The following is a 20251-nucleotide window of genomic DNA, read 5'->3' as shown; positions in this document are numbered from 1 at the left end:
GCTGACATCCTGAAAAGACAACACGTTACACTGAACTTGATAAATGTGAATAGGTGCAGTGCTCAGCTCCTGACTCAGTTGAAAAACTCCCTTGTAGGCCTGAAAAATCTAAGTGTATTGTAATATCTTTGTGAATCCAGGAAATAGCCTGTGACGTACCTGAAGGCTGCCTCCCAGTCCAAATGCCCACCTCCTCAAGAGACTGTTGTCCTCTCTTTCTCTTTCTACATGTTGCTTCCTCTGCTTTTTAGCAACACTAGTAGCATGGCTGACTTTCACGTTTTTGCGTAAAATATCCCGACAACTATTGGATGTATTGTCTGTAATTTTCAACAGATATTCAGAGTCACGAGAATAAACTTTTAACAACTTTGGTGATCCCATAAATATTACAATACTTTGTTCAGTACTTTGGTTTGTGACTAAATATCTGGAAAACCATTAAGATTCCCATCTGCCTCAGAGGTACTTTTTGTTTACTGCTAAACTAAGACAGTGAACATGGTAAACATCATATCTGCTAACTACTGTGAGCATGCTTGCATGTTAACCAGAGGCAGCAGATGTTAATGTAGCATTTAGCTTGAACCACTCTTGTGCCTGAGTACAGCTTCATAAAGCCACTAGCATAGCTGACCACCATCCAGATAGGACTAATCTTAAACTGTGGCTTGTTTGTTTCACTTTGGCAGATAAGCGAGTGACATTTGGTGGTAAAAATCAATTTGACAGATCAGAGAGTGAATTTCAGAAGCTGCTAAGAATGCTAATGTCTAACTGCCTGGCTTGCTTTGCCTGTGTTTGCTCCTGTTTCCTCTGATTGAATAATCAAAACCAGGCAGCATTCATCTCCTCAGCTCCTGTCTTTTCCCTGATCAGCTGTCATGACATCGAGTATACTTTGAGACTGGCAGTAGTACTCTCTGCCTCAGATATGTCATTTTCATTCATTAACTATACAGACCATTGAGGGATAGAGACAGATTAAAATGTCAGGTGAATAGTCTCCTTCCAATTTTCCCTTCGCTTTTGTATGACTATATAAGGGGAAACTTTACATCTATATATAGCCTGAAGTATTACTTTAGTCTGCACTAATGGCAGTATGTCATTTGGCTCACCCCTGAGTAGAGCTGGAGCAAATCCTCCATCACTAATACCCCTAATATCATTTAAAGTCACAACTGGTAATTAGGTACAATAGGAGGGGACACGTCTTTTGTCTGAGGTTTGTGTGTGTGAAGGCGATGGCAGCAGTAATGTTCTAAATCCAGTTACAGAAACCCTCAGGGCCTCAGCTTCAGAGCAGCTTATGACTAATTACACCCACTTCTCCTGTTCATATGTTCACTCTCATCTCTCTCCTGTTCTCCAGGCTCTCGATGTTCTGTTTTCAATTTTCAGTTTTTTCATACTTTATCTCCTGTCTCCTCATATTTAGTATGAGTTTGTCCTCATATTTTCCCCACTGTTCTCATCAACTCTTGTGTTTTCTCTCCAATTATGGGAGATTACTTGTAATTCTACATAGTATACCTTCTATAACTCGACTCTTAACTGGTCCTATGAGACCTGGCAATGCAACAAGACACATAGGAGAAGAAGCAGCTGCAGTATATGTTTTACCACTGACCATCACTGTATTCATGTTTTTTTTTTTCTTTGATTGTGTTGATAAAGGGCAGAGACGACTGTGGGAAGCTGTGAAAAGGAGGAAAGCCATGTGCAAGCGAAAGTCCTGGATGAGCAAGGTGACAGATATAGACAAGCACAATACACACATACACACACACACACACATATACACACAGGACTCATTTATTATGGTACATGGTATGCTTGACATTATGTCGCCACAGTGGCGTCTGTCTGTCTGTCACAGTGTGGATACATTCATGTGAACACAATAACTCCTGAACAATACATGGTAGAAACTTCACAATTTGACCACAGTTTACCCCTCTACACATCATATGATCACATTTTACAACACACTGCTTTGAAGTTTTTTATATGAAGACTAGAATATTTACACAGACATCTGTTAAAATGCAGCTTTTACCATGTGCTTAGTGCTGCTGTAGTATTCAATTAGTATAAGCAGTTTGTTATATTTCTAGCAATAAATGATTTTACTGATGATGATGGTGGTGGTGGCTGAGTGTGAATGGTCACACAGTGTTGACCATGGTGATCAGTGTGACACAACATTTAGGCTTTGCTGACCCATTTTGGGAAAGAGGTCTGAGTGATTCTTTGATTGTGTGACTTCTTTTTGGGAGAAAAACAGAAAAACACATCTGTTTCCCACAGATGTGTGAGTGTATCTGTAGGGAACATTCCTCTAGAGAAGACAGCTTGACCCTTCACATGAGGATGAGCACGTCCACATTCAGACGCAGACAAACACATAAACACACGAGTCAAGTCACAAGAGCTGGTGACACACCGATTCAGAGCATGCTGCATTCACAGAAATGTCATCACAGGAAGCACAAAGTTTCTCCCTTAAAGAGACACAAGCATGAATGAATATTACTGATTCACTTTCTGAAAATAAAAGCTTAAAGATTGAAAAATGACAGCGTTCCTTCTACACGAGCTCACACAAAGATGGATACACCTACTATACACACAAGGCTCAGAGGAACGAAGTGTGTCAAGCATGGAGCTGATGCTGCCAGTACGTGTGTGTATATGTGTGTGTGTGTGTGTGTGTGTGTTAGTACTTGACTTCTGTCTTTGTGAGTTACAGACCATACGGAGTGAAGACATTTTGGCTGATCCTCACTTTCTGACACACCCTCACAGGGCTGTTTGGGGCTTAAGATTTGGTTTTAGGGTTAAAATAGTGTTTAGATTAGGGTCTGAGAAAGAAAAAAGTACCAGTTTGTGTGTGTGTGTGTGTGTGTGTGTGTGGGCTGTTCTCAGTGGTGCCCAGAGGACGGTGCTTGTCGTCTATAATTACACCTGTCTGTTTGTGCGTCTGGCACCATCTTCAGCTTGAGTAATCTGCTTCCTCAGCCTGCTGTGTGTGTGTGCGTGCGCTGCTCTGCCATAGTCAGAATCTTTTGAATATCCAGCCTCCTATTTGAAACCCGCTCACCACACAGCGACCACAGAGAGGTGGTGTTTTTTAAAAAGGTCTGCAGCATTATGTCATGTCTGGTCCAGTGTGAATGTGAAACCACACACCCTGTGCTACTGTTTATATCTGGCCAGTCAAATATGTTTGGCACTGGGCATTCATTGACACCTCTTTTTCACTGATGATACCATTTCTGAATACTGACCTTTGTTTATGAGCCAGTAATGAGTTCACATTTGTTTCATTCATTCACTTCATTGAACAGTCACTTACTGCTTTAAATCCAAGACTGTTTTACCAATAAGAAAGACAGAGTTATTTCATTTGTAACATGCTCCATGTTAACTGATAATCGATATAAGGTTTGGGGAAATTATTATTATTATTATTATTATTATTTTACTAATATGCTAATTTAACTTTGTACCGCCACAAACTAATATCAGCACCAGTTTCTGTGCATTCCTATTTTGGTAAACAGTCTTATTTAGGGCCTCTAAACAGAGCTTTCCCTTAATGTCTCTGCACAGCACACACATTGTGTGGGTTTAAATCTTAGGGAATTGAAAGCACTTGAGGACTCACTCAAACACACATGTACATGCACACAGACACATTCACTAAATCTAATAGTGCTCCCTAATGAGTACTTCCTAACAGCTAAGTCATTCCTGCTATGTTGTCAGTACTTAAGCCAAGAGGCAGGAAATTTCTTTCTCTCCCCTAATGATAAGTGTGTGTGTGTTTGTGACACATATGCATAGTTTTTGACTGACGGAATAGCCATGAGTTATTGTTGAAGACATTCCACCAAATGTGTCGAACATTCATTATTCAACACATGTAGGGATATTTCTCTGTGCCTGTATTTATGGTTTGTGCATGTTGGAGGTAGAGAGGCTGGTTCAGATAAGAGTCGGGGGATCACTGGTGGTTCCTCTGTGAAAGTGGTCTGACAGTTGGACACCGGCCATAACTTGACTCTCCTTTCAAACCGCACACTCCCTACACTACACGCACAGCACATACACCAAGTGGCAACAACAGCAAAAGAGGAAGCAAGCAGGGCTCACTGTTAATGTTGAAGGGTGAATTATGGTTCTGTAGGTATGTAGATGCCCCCACCAAAGCTGACACCTCCATAAAAAGTGTAACTACACATAGGGGTTGCACAGGCTACATTGAAGCTCCAACAACTGCTACTGGTCTGCTTGTGCTCCAGCAGGGTTAGTTTAGTTGTGTGCATGTAATGCCGCAGTTTGAGGCCATCCCCAGTGTAAACCTCCTCTTTGCTACCATTGTTGCTGAAATCACAAAATAATTTAAAGAATGTGAAAACTTACAATATTACGACTGCCTATTAATGCAAGACACTTCCAGTTAGTGTTGCTGCATGGCCTGCGACAGAGAGTTAGTGGCTCAATCTTGTGTCAAGGAGAGGAAGACAGGGAGAGCATATGAGAGAGAAAGACAGATAAGGTGGAAAAAGTGGCTTATAGAAATAGAAGAGAGCAGCCATTAAAGTTTAGAATTGTAAATGAGTGTCTGGCGTCTTCTCTCCCTCTCCACCCACACCCTCCAGCCCAGTGTCTCCCGAGTACTAAGTTTCCAAGCAGATGGATCTTTTCAACCCTCCAGAGCAGTTGTAGATATGCTGTTAATCCAATATTAGAGTTTGTACTGTTGTTTATCAGCAGCACAATTCAACTTTGTCATTATACTGACACTAGATGTTCAGTTTTCCACCTTTGCTTCCCTTATTCTTCATCTCTTCTTCTGTTCCTGTGCAGGTGTTTAGCGGTAAGCGTCCAGACGGAGGAGACTTCCCCCAGCAGGGCCAGCCGGTCTCCTCCTTTCGAAAGCTGTCTCCTACGCCTCCCCTGGGCCTGGGGGAAGGAGTCCTGGCTGCACAGCCTGGTGGTGGTGGTGCTCCCCTTGATGGGCAGCAGCAAGCTCTGACTTGCCTCATCCCTGAGAAGGACTTGACGTTGTTTGAGAAACTTGGGGATGGATCGTTTGGCGTCGTGAAGAGAGGAGAGTGGCTGACACCAGCAGGGAAGGTGGTGAGGAGATCTGCACTAGTCAAAATTATTCAGTTCTCCAAATAAGAGAACTGTGAATGAATTTGGCACAGTCATATAAAATCTTTACACTCTTCTCCAGCTGCATGTAGCTGTGAAGTGTCTGAAGACAGATGTGCTCAGCCAGCCCGACGCTCTGGAGGATTTCATCTGTGAGGTCAACGCCATGCACTCCCTAGACCACCAGAACCTCATTCGCCTCTACGGTGTGGTGCTCACACACCCAATGAAGATGGTAGTGGACACACAGAAACACACACACACACACAGGGAGGAGTATACAGAGACAGATAAACACAAACACATACAGGATACACACAGGTGTACATCAGTCTCTAGTACACTCAGTTTTTCTTGGTTTCCTTGTGCTCTCACTTACACACACACACACACACACTCACACACACGCACACACACACACACACACACACACTCAGCTTGCTTTATTGCCTTAAAGTCTCTTTGAATCAGGTCGGGCATCTCAAGGCTTTTGTCATGACAGAAGAGCGTGATGGGAAGATGGAGGATAGAAGGGGGACTGGAAGGGAGGGGGGCAAGTGAATGGAGGGCTAAAATAAGGGCTGACATTTTGGCCTTGTTGTGATACATCTTAGTTATTTTTGTTACATTGCCAAACAGTTTTTGGATTATGTTATGATTACCTTTTTCCAACTTCCCTCTCTATTCTTTTGTTTCTTTTGTTTTGTCACATTACTTTCTCCTTTCTCATCAACATCACTTCCTCCTATTGTCACTTCTTCTACTTTTACTTCTTCTTCTTAATTCTACTTTTCCATACCTTTATCTTTTCTCAACTATATCATCTATTTCTCTTTCCTTGTACTGCTTATTATATATTTTACTATTTATTGCCACATCCTTCCTCCCTCTTTTCACCCACCCTCTCTCTCTCTCTGTCTCTCCGTGTTCTGCAGGTGACGGAGCTGGCTCTTCTGGGTTCCCTGCTGGAGCGTTTACGGTGTATTCGGCCACAGGGTCCAGTGTTGATTCACACTCTGTGTCAGTATGCTGTGCAGGTGGCCTGTGGCATGGCCTATCTGGAGCAGAGGAGGTTCATCCACAGGGACCTGGCAGCCAGGTATGGCACAGAGAGCTTTTTAAGGTGGACTTGGCCAATACAAAAAAGCTAAAAGCTGTTTTTCTTAGCGTGTATTCATTTGATTCTCTATAAAACATATTTTTCTTTCAGGATATTTTTTACTGGTACACTGGATTATTTATATTGCTTCTCCTTCTCCTCCACCCAGAAATTTACAGGGTATTACAGGGAGACTTGGCACACAACTGAAATGAGTCAGTTGTTGGCTGGCTGTACTGGGTGGTCTAAGTTCTTGGTCTTTCCCAAATTAGTCACTTTCACTAAAGTGTTGAAACTACTTAGATGCTTGAGAAAAAGCTTAATGGCTGGTAAAAATTAGTAATTTTCCTCATTAAAGTTGTGATAAAATAGTACAGTACTGAGTTCTAAGGCTGTGTGCAGAATCTTTTACCCTTGTCATTTGACTTTATCTATTTGGGTCACGCTAAATTTGATGATGGGTTGTTTTTCCTTTTTCCTCTCACCAGACAATTTAACACTTATCATCATATCAGTCTTGACTCTGTTGTTACTGTGTGTGGAGAGTAAGGAACGGTGGCTTGTGTGATTGAGCTTTAATCAAACTTGAGTTGTTGATATATCAAAATTGCTGCATCCTAATTGCTCACAACACCCAGTATAATATAAATGTAAAATATTTGACCCTGTCTCTTCAGGAACATCCTGTTGGCCTCAGCTCACAGAGTGAAGATCGGTGACTTTGGGCTGATGAGGGCTCTGCCTAACAACCACGAGCACTATGTCATGCAAGAGCATCGCAAGGTCCCCTTTGCATGGTGGGTCGACTGAAGGAGCAACACAGTAACTAAAGCTGTGCTTGGATATGAGGCAAACATGGATATAGTTTTAGAGGTTAGGGTGTGAACCTAACTTGTTTTATTACAGAAAGTTTCCACTGAGACTTTTGACTGGCCAAAGCTGCGTTCCAGCCCTGCTGTTTATTCTTATAAAACATGGGTTACCAAATTCTGAGTTAGTCAAGCAACAAGCTAGAAATCTGTCTTTTTTCTGATTGGTTTATGGATATTTAATTTTAATTAAGTTCATTTTCAAAATAATACACACCTCTAAATCCTATTTTCTGTCAGAATAGCCTCGTTTAAAGAATAAATAATGAGCAAAGTGAGCTTTACCACTGACAGACATGCACTGTAGATAAATGGTTTATATAGTTTGATGTTTGACCTCCTCCAGGTGCGCTCCAGAGAGTCTGAAGACCAGAACGTTCTCCCATGCCACAGATACATGGATGTTTGGAGTCACTCTCTGGGAGATGTTCACACATGGTCAGGAGCCTTGGCTAGGTCTTAATGGGAGCCAGGTAAACACCAACAGAGAATAATATGGAAACATAGTGTATATAGTATATTATTTTAAAAAAAAAATATCACAGACAGACCCACAAAAATAGTCACATTTTTTTCATGTCACCGCTGATATATTTTTCAGTTGTTCTCTTTCCTCTGTCATTAATTTATTTTTGCACTTTTATTTTAGATTCTGCACAAGATTGATAAAGAATGTGAACGCCTCCCTAAGCCAGAGGACTGTCCACAAGACATCTATAATGTCATGCTGCAGTGCTGGGCCCAGAAACCAGATGACAGACCGACTTTTGTCGCCCTGAGAGAGTTCCTGCTTGAGGTAGGGGAGAAGTCTTTTGAGTAGACAATGGTGTCTCTTGGTGTCTATACTGAATGTTAATTATGAGGATTTATTTTTCCTTTTTTTTTTTTTTTACTGTTTTACTGGATTCTATCTCCATGCAAACCAACTAAGCAAAAGACCCCTGTAGCCAGTGTTTCCTCAGTGATCTATCACTGCATAAATGGACATCTAGCTCCACCTAGTGAATTGACCCCAAAGACAAAACTGTAAACTATACTGTTTTACAATATAGCCCACTTGTAGAAGTTTGCTGTGTTAAAATACTCTGTTGTGTCTTGTGTGTCTGTTTTTCAGACCATGCCCACAGACATGTGTGCTCTGCAGGACTTTGACGAGCTTGACAAACTACAGATCCAGGTCAATGATGTCATCACCATCATAGAAGGAAGGTGAGCATAAACAAGAGTTATAGGCTTGTTCAATGAACCTACTCCTCAACCTCACTACTGATAAATGTTGCTTTTTGTTTTGTTTTGTTTCTCCAAACAAAACAAAACAAACACAAATGTTTCTCATTTCACAAAACAATCACAGTCTACTGGTCATCCTCATTAATAATAAAATGTTTTGAATTTCTATTTAAAATTGTCAAGTTGATGAATGTTCAGTAGGATTATTTTATATGGTAATCCCCAGCACATGTTCACATTTGACCCTTACCTCTCCATGTCAAAAAGTGTGATTCATCCTTTTTTATCTTCACCGTCTCTCTCTCTCAGGGCAGAGAACTATTGGTGGCGAGGTCAAAACAAGCGTACTCTTAAGGTCGGACAGTTCCCCAGAAATGTGGTCACATCAGTAGCAGGTTTATCAGCTCATGACATCAGCCGGCCACTGAAGAACAGCTTCATCCACACAGGACACGGAGACACCAACCCTCATCGCTGCTGGGGCTTCCCTGACAGGATTGATGAGTAAGGACCAGCTTCTGGTTTAATAGCTTTTAGTTATGTGTTACATGGTCTAAATGCCTCCTCATAACTAAATAAGTATGTATCATAATTGAGTCTGGTGTTGAAGTTTGCTGGTTTATCTCATTAGTTTTTGTTGGGGTGTAGTAGTAACAAACTCTCACCAATAGATGGCGGTAGCGCATTATTTTAAATGTCCACTAACTTATTGCAACATGCTGACATATAATGACATTTACTTTAATGAAGTGTGTCCCTCTCCTCCCTTCAGTTTGTACCTCGGGAATCCCATGGATCCTCCTGATGTTCTGGGTTTAGACCTCAGTGCTACTCGGCCCACACAGCTACCAGGACGAACTAAAAGTGAGTGGAAGAGCTGTTGATTAAAGACTTGCTACAGTCATGACCATTTTAATTGACAAACACTGAAGGACATGCGTTCTTTAAGACCACTGAGGATCCACCATTACTGGGTCAAATTGTGTAGTTTGCACCAGTGGACCATTATTTTTACTATGAAAGATACCTGCAGGTCTTAATTTAAAGGTCATGTTCTCATCATGTGTCACATATTTCAGGTACATGCTCATATTCTACTGGACAAAATTGCTTTTTTAAATTTCTTTTGCAAGCCCCATTGCAAATATACACCTTTGTCACAGACTTAAATTTTGCTTAGTGTTAGTTCACATTTAATAACTGGTCAATCAATTACAGAATAATGGCAGATTCCACTTGCACATTTACATAAGATCTTGTTGTAGAAGAAGGGCCATTAAAACAGCTTCCGTTTATTTTTATTTTTTCTAACAATTGCTTGAAAAGCTTTCATCTGCAAACTAATACGGTATTTGCTTCCTGCTTTTTTTTCCTAATCTTTTTATCTTTATCTTTGCTGCTGTCATTTCTTCCCCCTGGTTCTCCTTTGCGGTGGCGGTATCTGTTTTTATTTCTTCAGAGGAGCCTCCTCCCCGCCCTCCTCAGCCAGCAGTGTTAATCAAGAGTAAGTCTGGTTTCTCTCAGCAGCTCCTCACCCATTGCTCCTGCCCTCTCTGTTCCCTCCTAGCTCCACTCTTCAAAGGTACATCCCATACTTTTTGTCTCTCCTTTGCTTGTGTTTGCAGTGATTCTGTTGTTTATTTTTATTTCTTTCTGAACGTATTTGTTTCTCCATCTTTCCACCCTTGTGTTGCCCTAACAGGTGTGCAGTGTCCTTGCTGTGCACTGTAGGACTAACTTCAAACCCCAAGACCTTTTAGCAGCAGAGTGTATTTTGTGGTGTGAAGTGATCTTGGAGAGCTTCATTGCCGTCGCTCTCTTAACTTTTTCAGTCCGTTAATAAATGTAATGTGTTTTTTTGTTTCCAGAGCCTTGCTATGATCCAGTACATGAGGATGAGGATGTGACCTCTGTAGGATTAAAGAGATTATCACTTCGGAAAACGGGTTCCGTCAAAGGCTTAAAACTTAAACCCGCTGCGTGGGTCTCTGCTTCCAAACAGGGGAGCAGCAGGACTTCAGGCCCAGGCTACAACCCCAACGGTGAAGTGTCCCTCATTGACTTTGGGGAGGAGTTCCCCCCACCCACACCCTCTCCCTCCCCAGTGGTTGAAATTCAGATCCCCTCGCTGGCAAAGCTGGCTTTGGAAGCAGAGAACATCCTGGACCGGACTCCTCCTCAGAGTCCATCCAGATCGTTGCCCCGCCCCCTTCACCCCACACCAGTAGTGGACTGGGATGCACGACCATTACCCCCACCCCCAGCCTATGATGATGTAGCCCAAGATGAAGATGATATGGAGGTACGGTAGGAGGTGATACAGCATATTTGACACTATGCCAAAATTTAATGATTTAACACTGTTATCACCTAGTACCATAGCAGAATTATCAAAGGTGTAAATTATTTAGACTATTTATAGAAATGTGTTAATTCTTCTTTCCTGATATAGGTGAGCTCCATCAACAGCTCAGAGCAGCAGCATGAAGATGAGCAGAGTGAAGTCCACAACCCAGACGAGGCTGACGAGGCTCTCTCCTCTGGACACAAGGTCCAGGTTGAGGCTCTAGTCTCCAGGGGTCCAGACAGACCAGGCCTGGAGGATAACCTCTTTCTTCCTAGCAAGCAGAGCCAGGGCCTGTCTACATCTTTCTCTCAATCTGCAGAAATCTTCCAAGAACTCCAGCAAGAGTGCATGAGGAGGCTCAACGTACCGACGGGCAGCGCTCCTCCGTCAAGCTCGCCATCCCAGACCTCATCTTCATTTCCGCAGACTCCTAAGACCCTTCAGACCCAGGAGGGACACCAGCAGAATGTCCTCTCCTCCAGTGAAGACAAACCCCAGATCCCCCCACGAGTCCCCATCCCTCCTCGCCCTATAAAAAGGGGTGACTACACATCTGCTCGCTGGTCAAGGGATCTCTCTCTGTCCCCAACGCCATTCGACAACATAGAGGACGTTTCGGGTCCAGACCAGAACCGACCACCTCAGATCCCTCCAAGGGATCCTTTGTCCCAGCCAGGCTCCAGGACTCCTAGCCCCATGGGCCTGGTGGTGGGCTCCCCCCAGCAGAGAGTCTACTCTGTCAGCCCCACCACCATGCAGGGCCCCCTTGCCTCTTTCCCCCCCACACACACCTACGGCTCCTACCTCTCCACCTCTCCAGGTAAACTCATGCCTACCACACACAGCTTTGCCTCAGATCCTAAATATGCTGCACCCAAAGTGATCCAGGCCCAGGCACAGGGAAAGGACCCCACCAATAAGGGCCCCTGTATCCTCCCCATTGTACGTGATGGACGTAAAGTCAGTAATACCCACTATTACCTTCTGCCGGAGAGACCGCCATACCTTGACCGATACGACCGCTTCTTCAGGGAGGCAGAGAGCCTTCCTGCCAGCGGTGTGGAGGAAAGGCATGTACGGCAAGCCAACACCGCCACCGTCAGACCAATGATGGTCAGCAGCCAGAATGTCCAGGGATATGCCCAAGGACAGGGCCTGGTCCAGCCAGGCGAGCTGAAGGCTAATTTCTCCTCCAACAATAACAGCAGTCTGGGTGGACCACGGTCAGGGATGAAGACATCAGTTAGTCTCCCTCGCGTCTGTTCAGATGGGCTCACAGCGCCAGTGCTCACTGGTTCCTTTATCAGGACAGATGGAGGAGTGAACTCAGCTGACAGGGTCAAAATGGTAAGGTCAGAGATATTGGGATTGCCTTTTGCAACTTTGCAATTTAAATCATATGCTTAAAGTTATTGTCTTTTGCTTCAGTAATTAAAGCGCTCAGCTTTCTCACTTCCTCTGATGTGATGGATGTCAAAGCCCTGCGGTGTCATAGTTTATCTGCAATACACAACTGATCTCATCTCATTTGACATTTTTGGTAAATTGGATAAAAAGTACAGTCCTTAAACAGAGAGCCATTCTTTCTCTATCATTAGTGTGAGAGCGTATGGTTCCATTATCATGAGATTAAGACATTATCACACAGGTATGAGCTAAAATATCAGTGCAGTGTTCGGGATAATCCAGTAGCATTGGACTAAGCAGTAATAAGACTTCAAATGTGATGTGATAGAGTGGGGTGTGTATTTGCTGTATGGCTTGCTTGATTTCTCTCAGTTGAAACTCAGACTTTTAAGAGTGACACAGTTAATATAGCATTTAAATGTCATTAAAAAACTACATGAATATGTATACAGTATATATACATCATTCAGTATATTACTTTTGCTCACACATGAACACAAGGGGGCAACAGAAGGTAATTTTTATTGGTTGTCCACTTAGGCCATAGTCTGTAGGGAAGTGTGTGTATGTGTATGTGTATGTGTATGTGTATGTGTATGTGTATGTGTATGTGTATGTGTATGTGCATGTGTGTTTCTCTTTCTGACACTCTGAGAAGAAGTGAGTGATTTGAAATTGTTGGGACATGTTTAATTGCTCATATCTATCTATTATAATTGAACAGATTACCTCCCTATTCAACTTCAAATCATTATCAGGACCAAATTATGAATGATGTGTAACAGTAAAACATAATATTCAACCTGGAGCTGAATTTATAAAAGCCAAAGAATTGGACTAATTAAACAGGAAGCTTGATTTGAATATCTTTTGAGTTCAAAACTTGGTAGCATACAAACACATTGTCCGTTTCTATCACAATAGAAAAGCACAGAAAAGGTATAACTTTTCATAACACATTTAAAAATAAGATGTTGTTCTTTGGACACAAAAGCCATATCACTTTTTGCTAAGAATTGAATTTAAAAGTCGAGGAACCCGAGTATGGTTCTTTTTGCTGGCCAATTGATTCAGACACCAATTGAACCTGATTCAACTGGAGTCAGAATCACTGTGAAACTCTGAGGCTCTACATTGATCAACACTTGGCATTTTGAAGTGGATACTGAGGTCTGTGGATGCACTTTAGCTGCAGTGGGAATGTGGGATTATAAACAACCTGTACTACAGAAGAGTTCCCTAGCTGAAACATTAGTAGTTTGAGGTGATGTGGTAATATTGTTAGTGTCAATTAAGTATCACATTTATACAAGCAGAAAAGAAATACAGATCCATTAAAATATTGATAAATGAAATCCATGGCTGCTGTGATTCCCATCACACTCAGGGACGATGTCAGGGTTACATTGTTGAAATTAGAGATAGCTTGGATTTGGATAAACATAATTAGTAGAATTCAAACAAATTTAATTCAGTTTGTGAAGAGACCGGGGAGTGTTCAGAAAGCCTCATCAAATGCAGTGATGCTTAAATCTCTGCACTTTAACAATTCTTATCAAAGGCTTCTTCAGGCAAAGCTATAACTAAACAGATGAGCTCTGATAAGTGCCAGAAGGTATTTATTGATTTTCAGTTTTGAAAGAATCTGTACGTGCAGTATCAATGTCAAGATGGTACTGATGGCTTCACCATAAGGAAAGGACACAGGGGTTTGTGCAGGTGTTTATGTTGAAGGTCGCACTGAGATCCATCAACAGGAATGATGAATCAGAGGCAGGGGAAGGTACAGTTAAATCTTGTTGGATGTTGCAGAGACAAACACTGTTGTTGTTGTATGATTCAGGTGCAGGAGGCAGTTCACGGTGTGACGATAGAGGAGTGCCAAGCTGCTCTGCAGAACCACAACTGGAATGTCCAGAAAGCTGTGCATTACCTAAAGGTGAGATTGTTTATAGTGCACTATGAAAAACATCTCCGCACTGCAGCCTGCTAATGAAAACCCTGAGTTTCCTACATACTAGTACTGTGCAGAACGTACAGGCACTAAAACTAAAGTGAGGATGCTTTCAAAAATAATGCCATTGATGTTTATTATTTATCAAATAACTTCATGCAAAGTGCAGTGAACGGAAAAAAGTTAAATCAGTATTTTGTATGACTTTTTAAAGCAGCACCAATTCTCAGAGGTAGTTTCACAGTTTCACAAACATCCCATGGGTCGAGTCCACCAAAATAAAGATGCCATGAAGTGGATGATTATGTTGCAGCACTACAATTATTTAAAGGGCCCAGACTCCTCAGTGGCACCACTGTGCTGTAGAAGGACCCTTAGAGATCCACTTCACTGCATCTCAGGTCAGGCCTCAAGTCCTTTTCTGTAATAACTTGCAACTGCAAACAGGTAATCATTCACAGTTGCTTAATGTCATTTTTACTTCATATCAGGATATGATAGTAGAAACTTTGATGATCCTTAGGGGAAAATCAGGTCATTACTGCTGCAATGAGCTGGCTATAAATAAAAAGCATATGTGTCTCCAGCAGCCCTCAGCACCTCAGTGGGAGGATGGAGGATGTGTTTGGATGGCAGTGGGCACAAGGGAACACTTGAGTGCTCCTCGATAGTGGCAGAGAAGTTTAGAAGAGAAGGAAAATGCAACCCATTGAGCTCATATAAAGACTGAAGTAATTTTACAATATGCGTACTGCTGCAATAACACTCACATGAGGTAGAAAAAAAAAATAATGTCTGTAGTTCTATCCTATACAGCACATGACCTTGTAACCCCTCTTTATTTTCCCATTCCATCTCCAGCTCTTACTTGAGGCTCCTTTGTACAATTGTTTGATCTTTGCTTGTCTCTGCAGGTGGAGCAGTTGTTCTGTTTGGGTCTAAGGAGCAGGTCAGAGTGTCTAAAGCTGCTGGAGATGTGTGACTGGAACCTGGAGGTGGCCAGCACTCAGATGTTAGACAACTATGGATCCACAACAAGGCAGAGGTACAGAACTGTCTCTTAAAATAGTGTTTGCTGAACTATACGTCATGACTCCCCACACAGAACTTTTAATAGACTGTACTACCCTATCACTGTCCAGCAGTGACTGTCCATCTGTTCATTTTATTTAATAATTTAGCTTTGTCTCTTTATATAACTCCCAGAGCCTCTGATCTACATTTAAAACTTGGTCCAGATATTTAATCTTGCATCTGTTAAATTATGCCAGAAATGTCAGACAGAAATAGGAACATTTTTACATGCAATTTGGGGGCGTAAACTTGTTTACCCATTTTGGGAAAAAGCACTGGAATACATAGTGAAATGGGTGGGACTGAGGATACCTTCATCGCCAAAGATGATAAATGTGTCTGTTTGTGCATATTTAAATGAATAAATTAGCTTTAAACTAACTTCAATGACAACAAATTTTGCATCATGAGGTCAGATTTGTCACATATGTCTCTGGAAAACACACCATTAAAATCTGCCACCTATGTTTTCCCTCCTCCAAATATAATGTTATTGCAAGCAGACATAAACAGCAGGTAGACAGGCAGCAGTGTGATACAATGAGAATACTGGTATGTTTTGTTAATGAGGAATATTTGGCTGCTAGACTGAGAAAGTTTTCTGCTTTGTTGTATAGAAAAACATACATAAAAAGAAATAATTCTTGATCCTTGAACAATCTAATGTGTATCTCACCTTAAAAGCCTCAGAAGTAGAAGCTGCTCTTGTAAATCAGTGTAAATGTCACTGAAGTTCATTTTGGAGGATTTTGCATTTCATCTCACGAAATTCTCAATCTAATTGAAATCTTCTTTATACTTGCAGACGGTGACAGAAATTTGAAGCTGCTGATCTCTAATTGGATCTTCATCCTCAGTGAAACATCATCAGAGGAGATGAATCTGCTCCTGAATCTTTCTGTTCGATGCTTCAGTCACACTTCCAATCAGAAGACTTGAGTATGGAAGAGTCAAGCACATTTTCACTGAACTGGCACAAAATACCAAACTCCATTGTTGCTCCATTCATACTTACAATGGATACAGGAATTTAGCCTGAGTGCAAAAAGAAGAGTTTGGGTCAAATTTTGACTTTGGTCTGAAAGATATGTCATCGTTTCACTTATGAAGAAATGGTAGACCATCATCCACCATCTTTTCAGATTAGTTTAAAAGCAAAAAAAGACTCCACTTGTATGTTCAGGACCATTGGGTCCGCCCAAAATGTGTCACTCAAACAGATCTGGGTGCTACCATCCTGTCAGACCCTCCTACTGGTATCATCACTGCCACAATTACACTGGTGACCAACAGCAGAGAGATACTTTAATCTTCTCTTTTGTTATTGTCATTAAACAGTCAGGTTAAAGGTGCATCTGAAGAGGCCAAAAATGATGACTTAGCACAATGTACACAGTGGCACTTTCTAAAAATGTATTGTGTCAGATTACGCCAAGAACTTTACAGTTTGACTGAAATTTGTATCTAATTTACGGATGACTGTGAGAACTGAACCTAAGGACTGTACATTGACGTACATGTAGGTCTTTAGAGGTTAACATCCTGTATTGCAGCTGTAGGATCTTGAAGCAATTGTGTTCAAGAGCAGTTCAAAGTAAATCACATTGTACCTCTACAACATCCATGCAAAACAAAACACAAAGCTAATATTTAACTGGCTCTCCAGGCTGTATTGCACAGGAAATCATTTTGCCTGTTGACTGTTATTAAGCGTGAGGATGTGATTATGAAGATTGCTAGCTGCTGAAAATCTGCAGAGTCCAGGGAAAATGTGCATTTTATAGTTTAATGAAGGGAATTAGTATCGACACAGTGCTGCACCCTCTGTGCTAAGAGTCAAAGTTCAAACCAGTCCAGTGTCGACATGAATCAAGAGAATTAATGGACACTGAAGATCAGAGAAGCAGTTTCTCTAAGGCTCACTTCTTTTAAAGACCTTCAAAAGTGTCTTATTTATATTCAAAGAGTCTCAACAATACAACCTTTAAGAAACATTTATGTATTTGTGAACAAAATAATGGTATATTATTTTAATATATTTTAAGACAGTGCCAAGAGAAGACTGTCATGCCCATTACTGGGCAGGCCATTTGTAAAATAAATTTACTGTGTCCCCTGAAGTTAAATTCTGGGGCCAGTTTCACAAAGACGGACTTTCACTATATAACAAATCACAGTAACAACAAGACTTCAGTTTGAATTCATCTAAATTCATCTATTGCACAAAGTTATCTAGTTCTTCACTGTCTAAAATGGGATTTGTTTGCCATGAATTCTGGATAAATTAAGGCTTTTTAAGAAAACTGAAACAAAAGAGCTGTGTCAAACCGCTAAGCTCCCTTAACTCCAACTTTTGCTTTCTGGAAGAATTTACAAACATTTTATTTGGAAAATTCAGCAAAGAATGTAACAATACAAAAACCTATCTTGATGGCAAGACTCAGTTCTTCCAGAAACTCGTCAGTCAGACTCAGGGTTGTTTCCTTGGGCAAGTTAAAACTACTGACAACAGTATCACTGCACAACTTGTTACCTGTGGCCTGCAAAAACTTTTTTCCCTTCTCATAAGTTATTGTTGCAAACTGTAAATTATGAGCCATGTTTTCCTGGTCAGCAGTTGTCACTGGTTGTTCCCATGTAAACATGGGAACAACCAGTGACATGGGTATTTTGTTAAACAGTGTAAAATGCATTACACTAATCAAAGAGCTGGCCTAACACATTAGATCACTCTAAAATATCTTTGTGTGACTGGCCCCTGATCTATGACTTTTGCCATATGTGGATCAAGAAAAAAGAAGGGCCGCCCAATCAGTGGAGTCTTCTCTCACCCCAGATATTCTCTTTCCTCATTCTGTCCCTCTAAGCACTTTGCCCACACAGAACTTCTGTGCATCAGCTGAAAACTCCTGCCAGCTCGGTATTTTCTGCATGCGCCCAGACATCGTTGGCAGCTAATAACAGCAACGTAGTGAAATTTACCCCACGGCACAGATCCTGTTCCATAATCATCACTTAAAACCACAATGATGATATTTTGGTCAGCAGCTTTAGGGGCAATAATTTAGAAACTTCTGGGACGTGTCAGCTGTGGGTCCACTCACTGATGGACGTGATAATACACTTTCTGACTGTATTGTCACAGCACAGCCCTGAGCAATAGATGGTTTAAAACTTTTAGGCCTGTCCTGCTTTTTTTAAATTTCAGATACACTTAGTGTTTGGGGACTCTAATGACAGGAAGGGCAATAAAAGGCATTTAACATGCTATGACTTCAAAAAATCACTTTAATGTGGTCAAAAAACAATCCTCACTTGATGACAATTTTCACTCAACACACATGAGCCATATGGTGCTTCTCTTTATGGCAAAAAAAGAACCCTTTTTGCCAACTGGTACCCATCTATTTAATTGCAATATAAATATCTATGTCCACATGTATGCCCTGGCTTTGCTCCAAACCAACCAACCGCTCCACATGCCCACAAAAACCCCCTGTATGTCACATACGTCTGAGCACAATCTGTCTGGGCAGAAACTTCAAATGGCCTCTGAAAAAGCTAATATGGAGCCACAACAAACCTGCTATCTGCCTAAGTAAATTAAGAGGCTTAAAAAAAGAAAAAAAGAAAAAAGAAAAATATGGATGTACAGGACTGATTTCAGAAAACAACCTCCAGTCAAAGCTTTCTCCTGTGTGCAATAAGACTGCTGTAGAACCTGTGACCTCCCAGGCTGTCCATCCATCAGTGCCATCCAGTTGTGAAAATATCATTGAGCATTTATCCCTGTCATATTGTATCCTAGTAATTGAATGCACATGAAACACTGTTTTCAGTATAAAGTGTCTGGTGACTCCGTTTTCCTCCCCAGAGTAGGATGCAGATGTCCTTAACCACTGATCCAGAGTCAGTATTGCCATTTTCCCTCTGGTATGTGTGGTGGTAAAGCTGACTATAAACCAGTGCAAAAGGACAATTTGATGTGAGGGCTGCCTCCACAGTCTGTCCATGTGTTGTTTGTCTTTATACCAAGCTGCTGTAGTTGTATTAGAAGGACTGAACCTTGTGGTGTTATGATCAACCCAAAGCAACATTGCCCTGTTGTGGCGTTGACACTGATGTTAGGAAAAACTCTGTTCAGTTCTGTTTCGTCTTTGTTTGCCAGATAAGTTTCTTCAGAAACTGATTCTGCTATTTCAGAGTCATTTATATTGTTTTTTGCTGTTTTCCTTCAAACCAACTTGCCATTTCTTCCTCATTTGTATGTGTTTGCTTCCCAGGATGTGGTTTATTTTAAATGCCTACTGTACAGCTGGTTTTCATTGTATCTGTCCTCCTGGGTTGATGGAACTGTTCAAAAGAAGTTCATGCTGCCGAATTTATAAATGTATTTTTTATTAAAGAGTTAATTATTTTTTACCTCTTTTCTTCTTTTGACAAATCTTTTTTTTCGATCACCTTAGTTATCTTTGTTAGTGCTACTTAAATTTGATATCATGCTGGATTTTTAAAAAACTAAATTAAGACGTGTTCCACACAATGCTCAGATGCATGACAGCTAATTACTACCAAGAGATGAATACTGTATTAATGAACCTTAAAGTATTTAATGGACACTGAAGTGTTTCTCCTTTTAGTATTAACGAACAAAAACCCCAGAAAGGCTGTATGATGAAAATCTCTGTTTATATAATGCTCATCTGGTTTTGTTAGTTATACTTGTCATCACATATACAGCGTTTAAAGTGATAGATAGATAGATAGATAGATAGATTAGTCAATCACCAGAAAATTAATCAACAACCGTTTTGACAAGAGATTAATTTATTCAAGAGTATCCATGGTTGTAGATCTGTGAGCCTGCACTTAGGCTTAGCATTGTTTTGAGCTAAATTCTAACACAATGACAATATAGACCTGCTGATCTGAAGCAGTTATAATGTTTACCATGGTCTCCATCTTAGTTTGGTATCTCAGCATGCTAACATTTGCTCAGGCTGATGGGAATGTCATTAGCTGTGCAGCTGTTTGAACCAAAGTGTTTGACACGTGTTTGATGGTGCTAGATGAAAAGTGAATTACTTAAGTAAATACATTTA

General features: G+C 41.1%; 1 protein-coding gene across 7 annotated transcripts in view; it reads left to right on the top strand.

Annotated features, from left to right (window-relative positions):
• Positions 1 to 16444, top strand: part of tnk2b (tyrosine kinase, non-receptor, 2b) — a 55275-nt gene extending 38831 nt beyond the window's left edge. For 3 of the 7 annotated variants that reach the window (XM_071490488.1, XM_071490484.1, XM_071490487.1), the window contains 16 exons: positions 1681 to 1751; positions 4879 to 5151; positions 5252 to 5404; positions 6105 to 6268; positions 6946 to 7065; positions 7484 to 7610; positions 7787 to 7933; positions 8252 to 8346; positions 8677 to 8871; positions 9140 to 9231; positions 9827 to 9949; positions 10236 to 10669; positions 10820 to 12061; positions 13965 to 14060; positions 14990 to 15120; positions 15955 to 16444. In XM_071490488.1, coding sequence (XP_071346589.1) covers positions 1681 to 1751; positions 4879 to 5151; positions 5252 to 5404; positions 6105 to 6268; positions 6946 to 7065; positions 7484 to 7610; positions 7787 to 7933; positions 8252 to 8346; positions 8677 to 8871; positions 9140 to 9231; positions 9827 to 9949; positions 10236 to 10669; positions 10820 to 12061; positions 13965 to 14060; positions 14990 to 15120; positions 15955 to 15961 — 3470 coding nt within the window. In that variant the 3' untranslated portion in view covers positions 15962 to 16444. The remainder of the gene's footprint in view (positions 1 to 1680; positions 1752 to 4878; positions 5152 to 5251; positions 5405 to 6104; positions 6269 to 6945; positions 7066 to 7483; positions 7611 to 7786; positions 7934 to 8251; positions 8347 to 8676; positions 8872 to 9139; positions 9232 to 9826; positions 9950 to 10235; positions 10670 to 10819; positions 12062 to 13964; positions 14061 to 14989; positions 15121 to 15954) is intronic. The other 4 variants (XM_071490490.1, XM_071490491.1, XM_071490485.1 and 1 more) reach the window with 3 other exon arrangements.
• Positions 16445 to 20251: the final 3807 nt, after the last annotated feature.

This window comes from Trachinotus anak, unplaced genomic scaffold (genome assembly GCF_046630095.1).
Source record: "Trachinotus anak isolate AG129_WGS33_773 ecotype Australia unplaced genomic scaffold, CSIRO_AGI_Tana_v1 ptg000012l, whole genome shotgun sequence".
NCBI lineage: Eukaryota > Metazoa > Chordata > Actinopteri > Carangiformes > Carangidae > Trachinotus > Trachinotus anak.
Note: the sequence above shows the minus strand (reverse complement) of the source record. Positions and strands in the feature narration are given on the sequence as shown.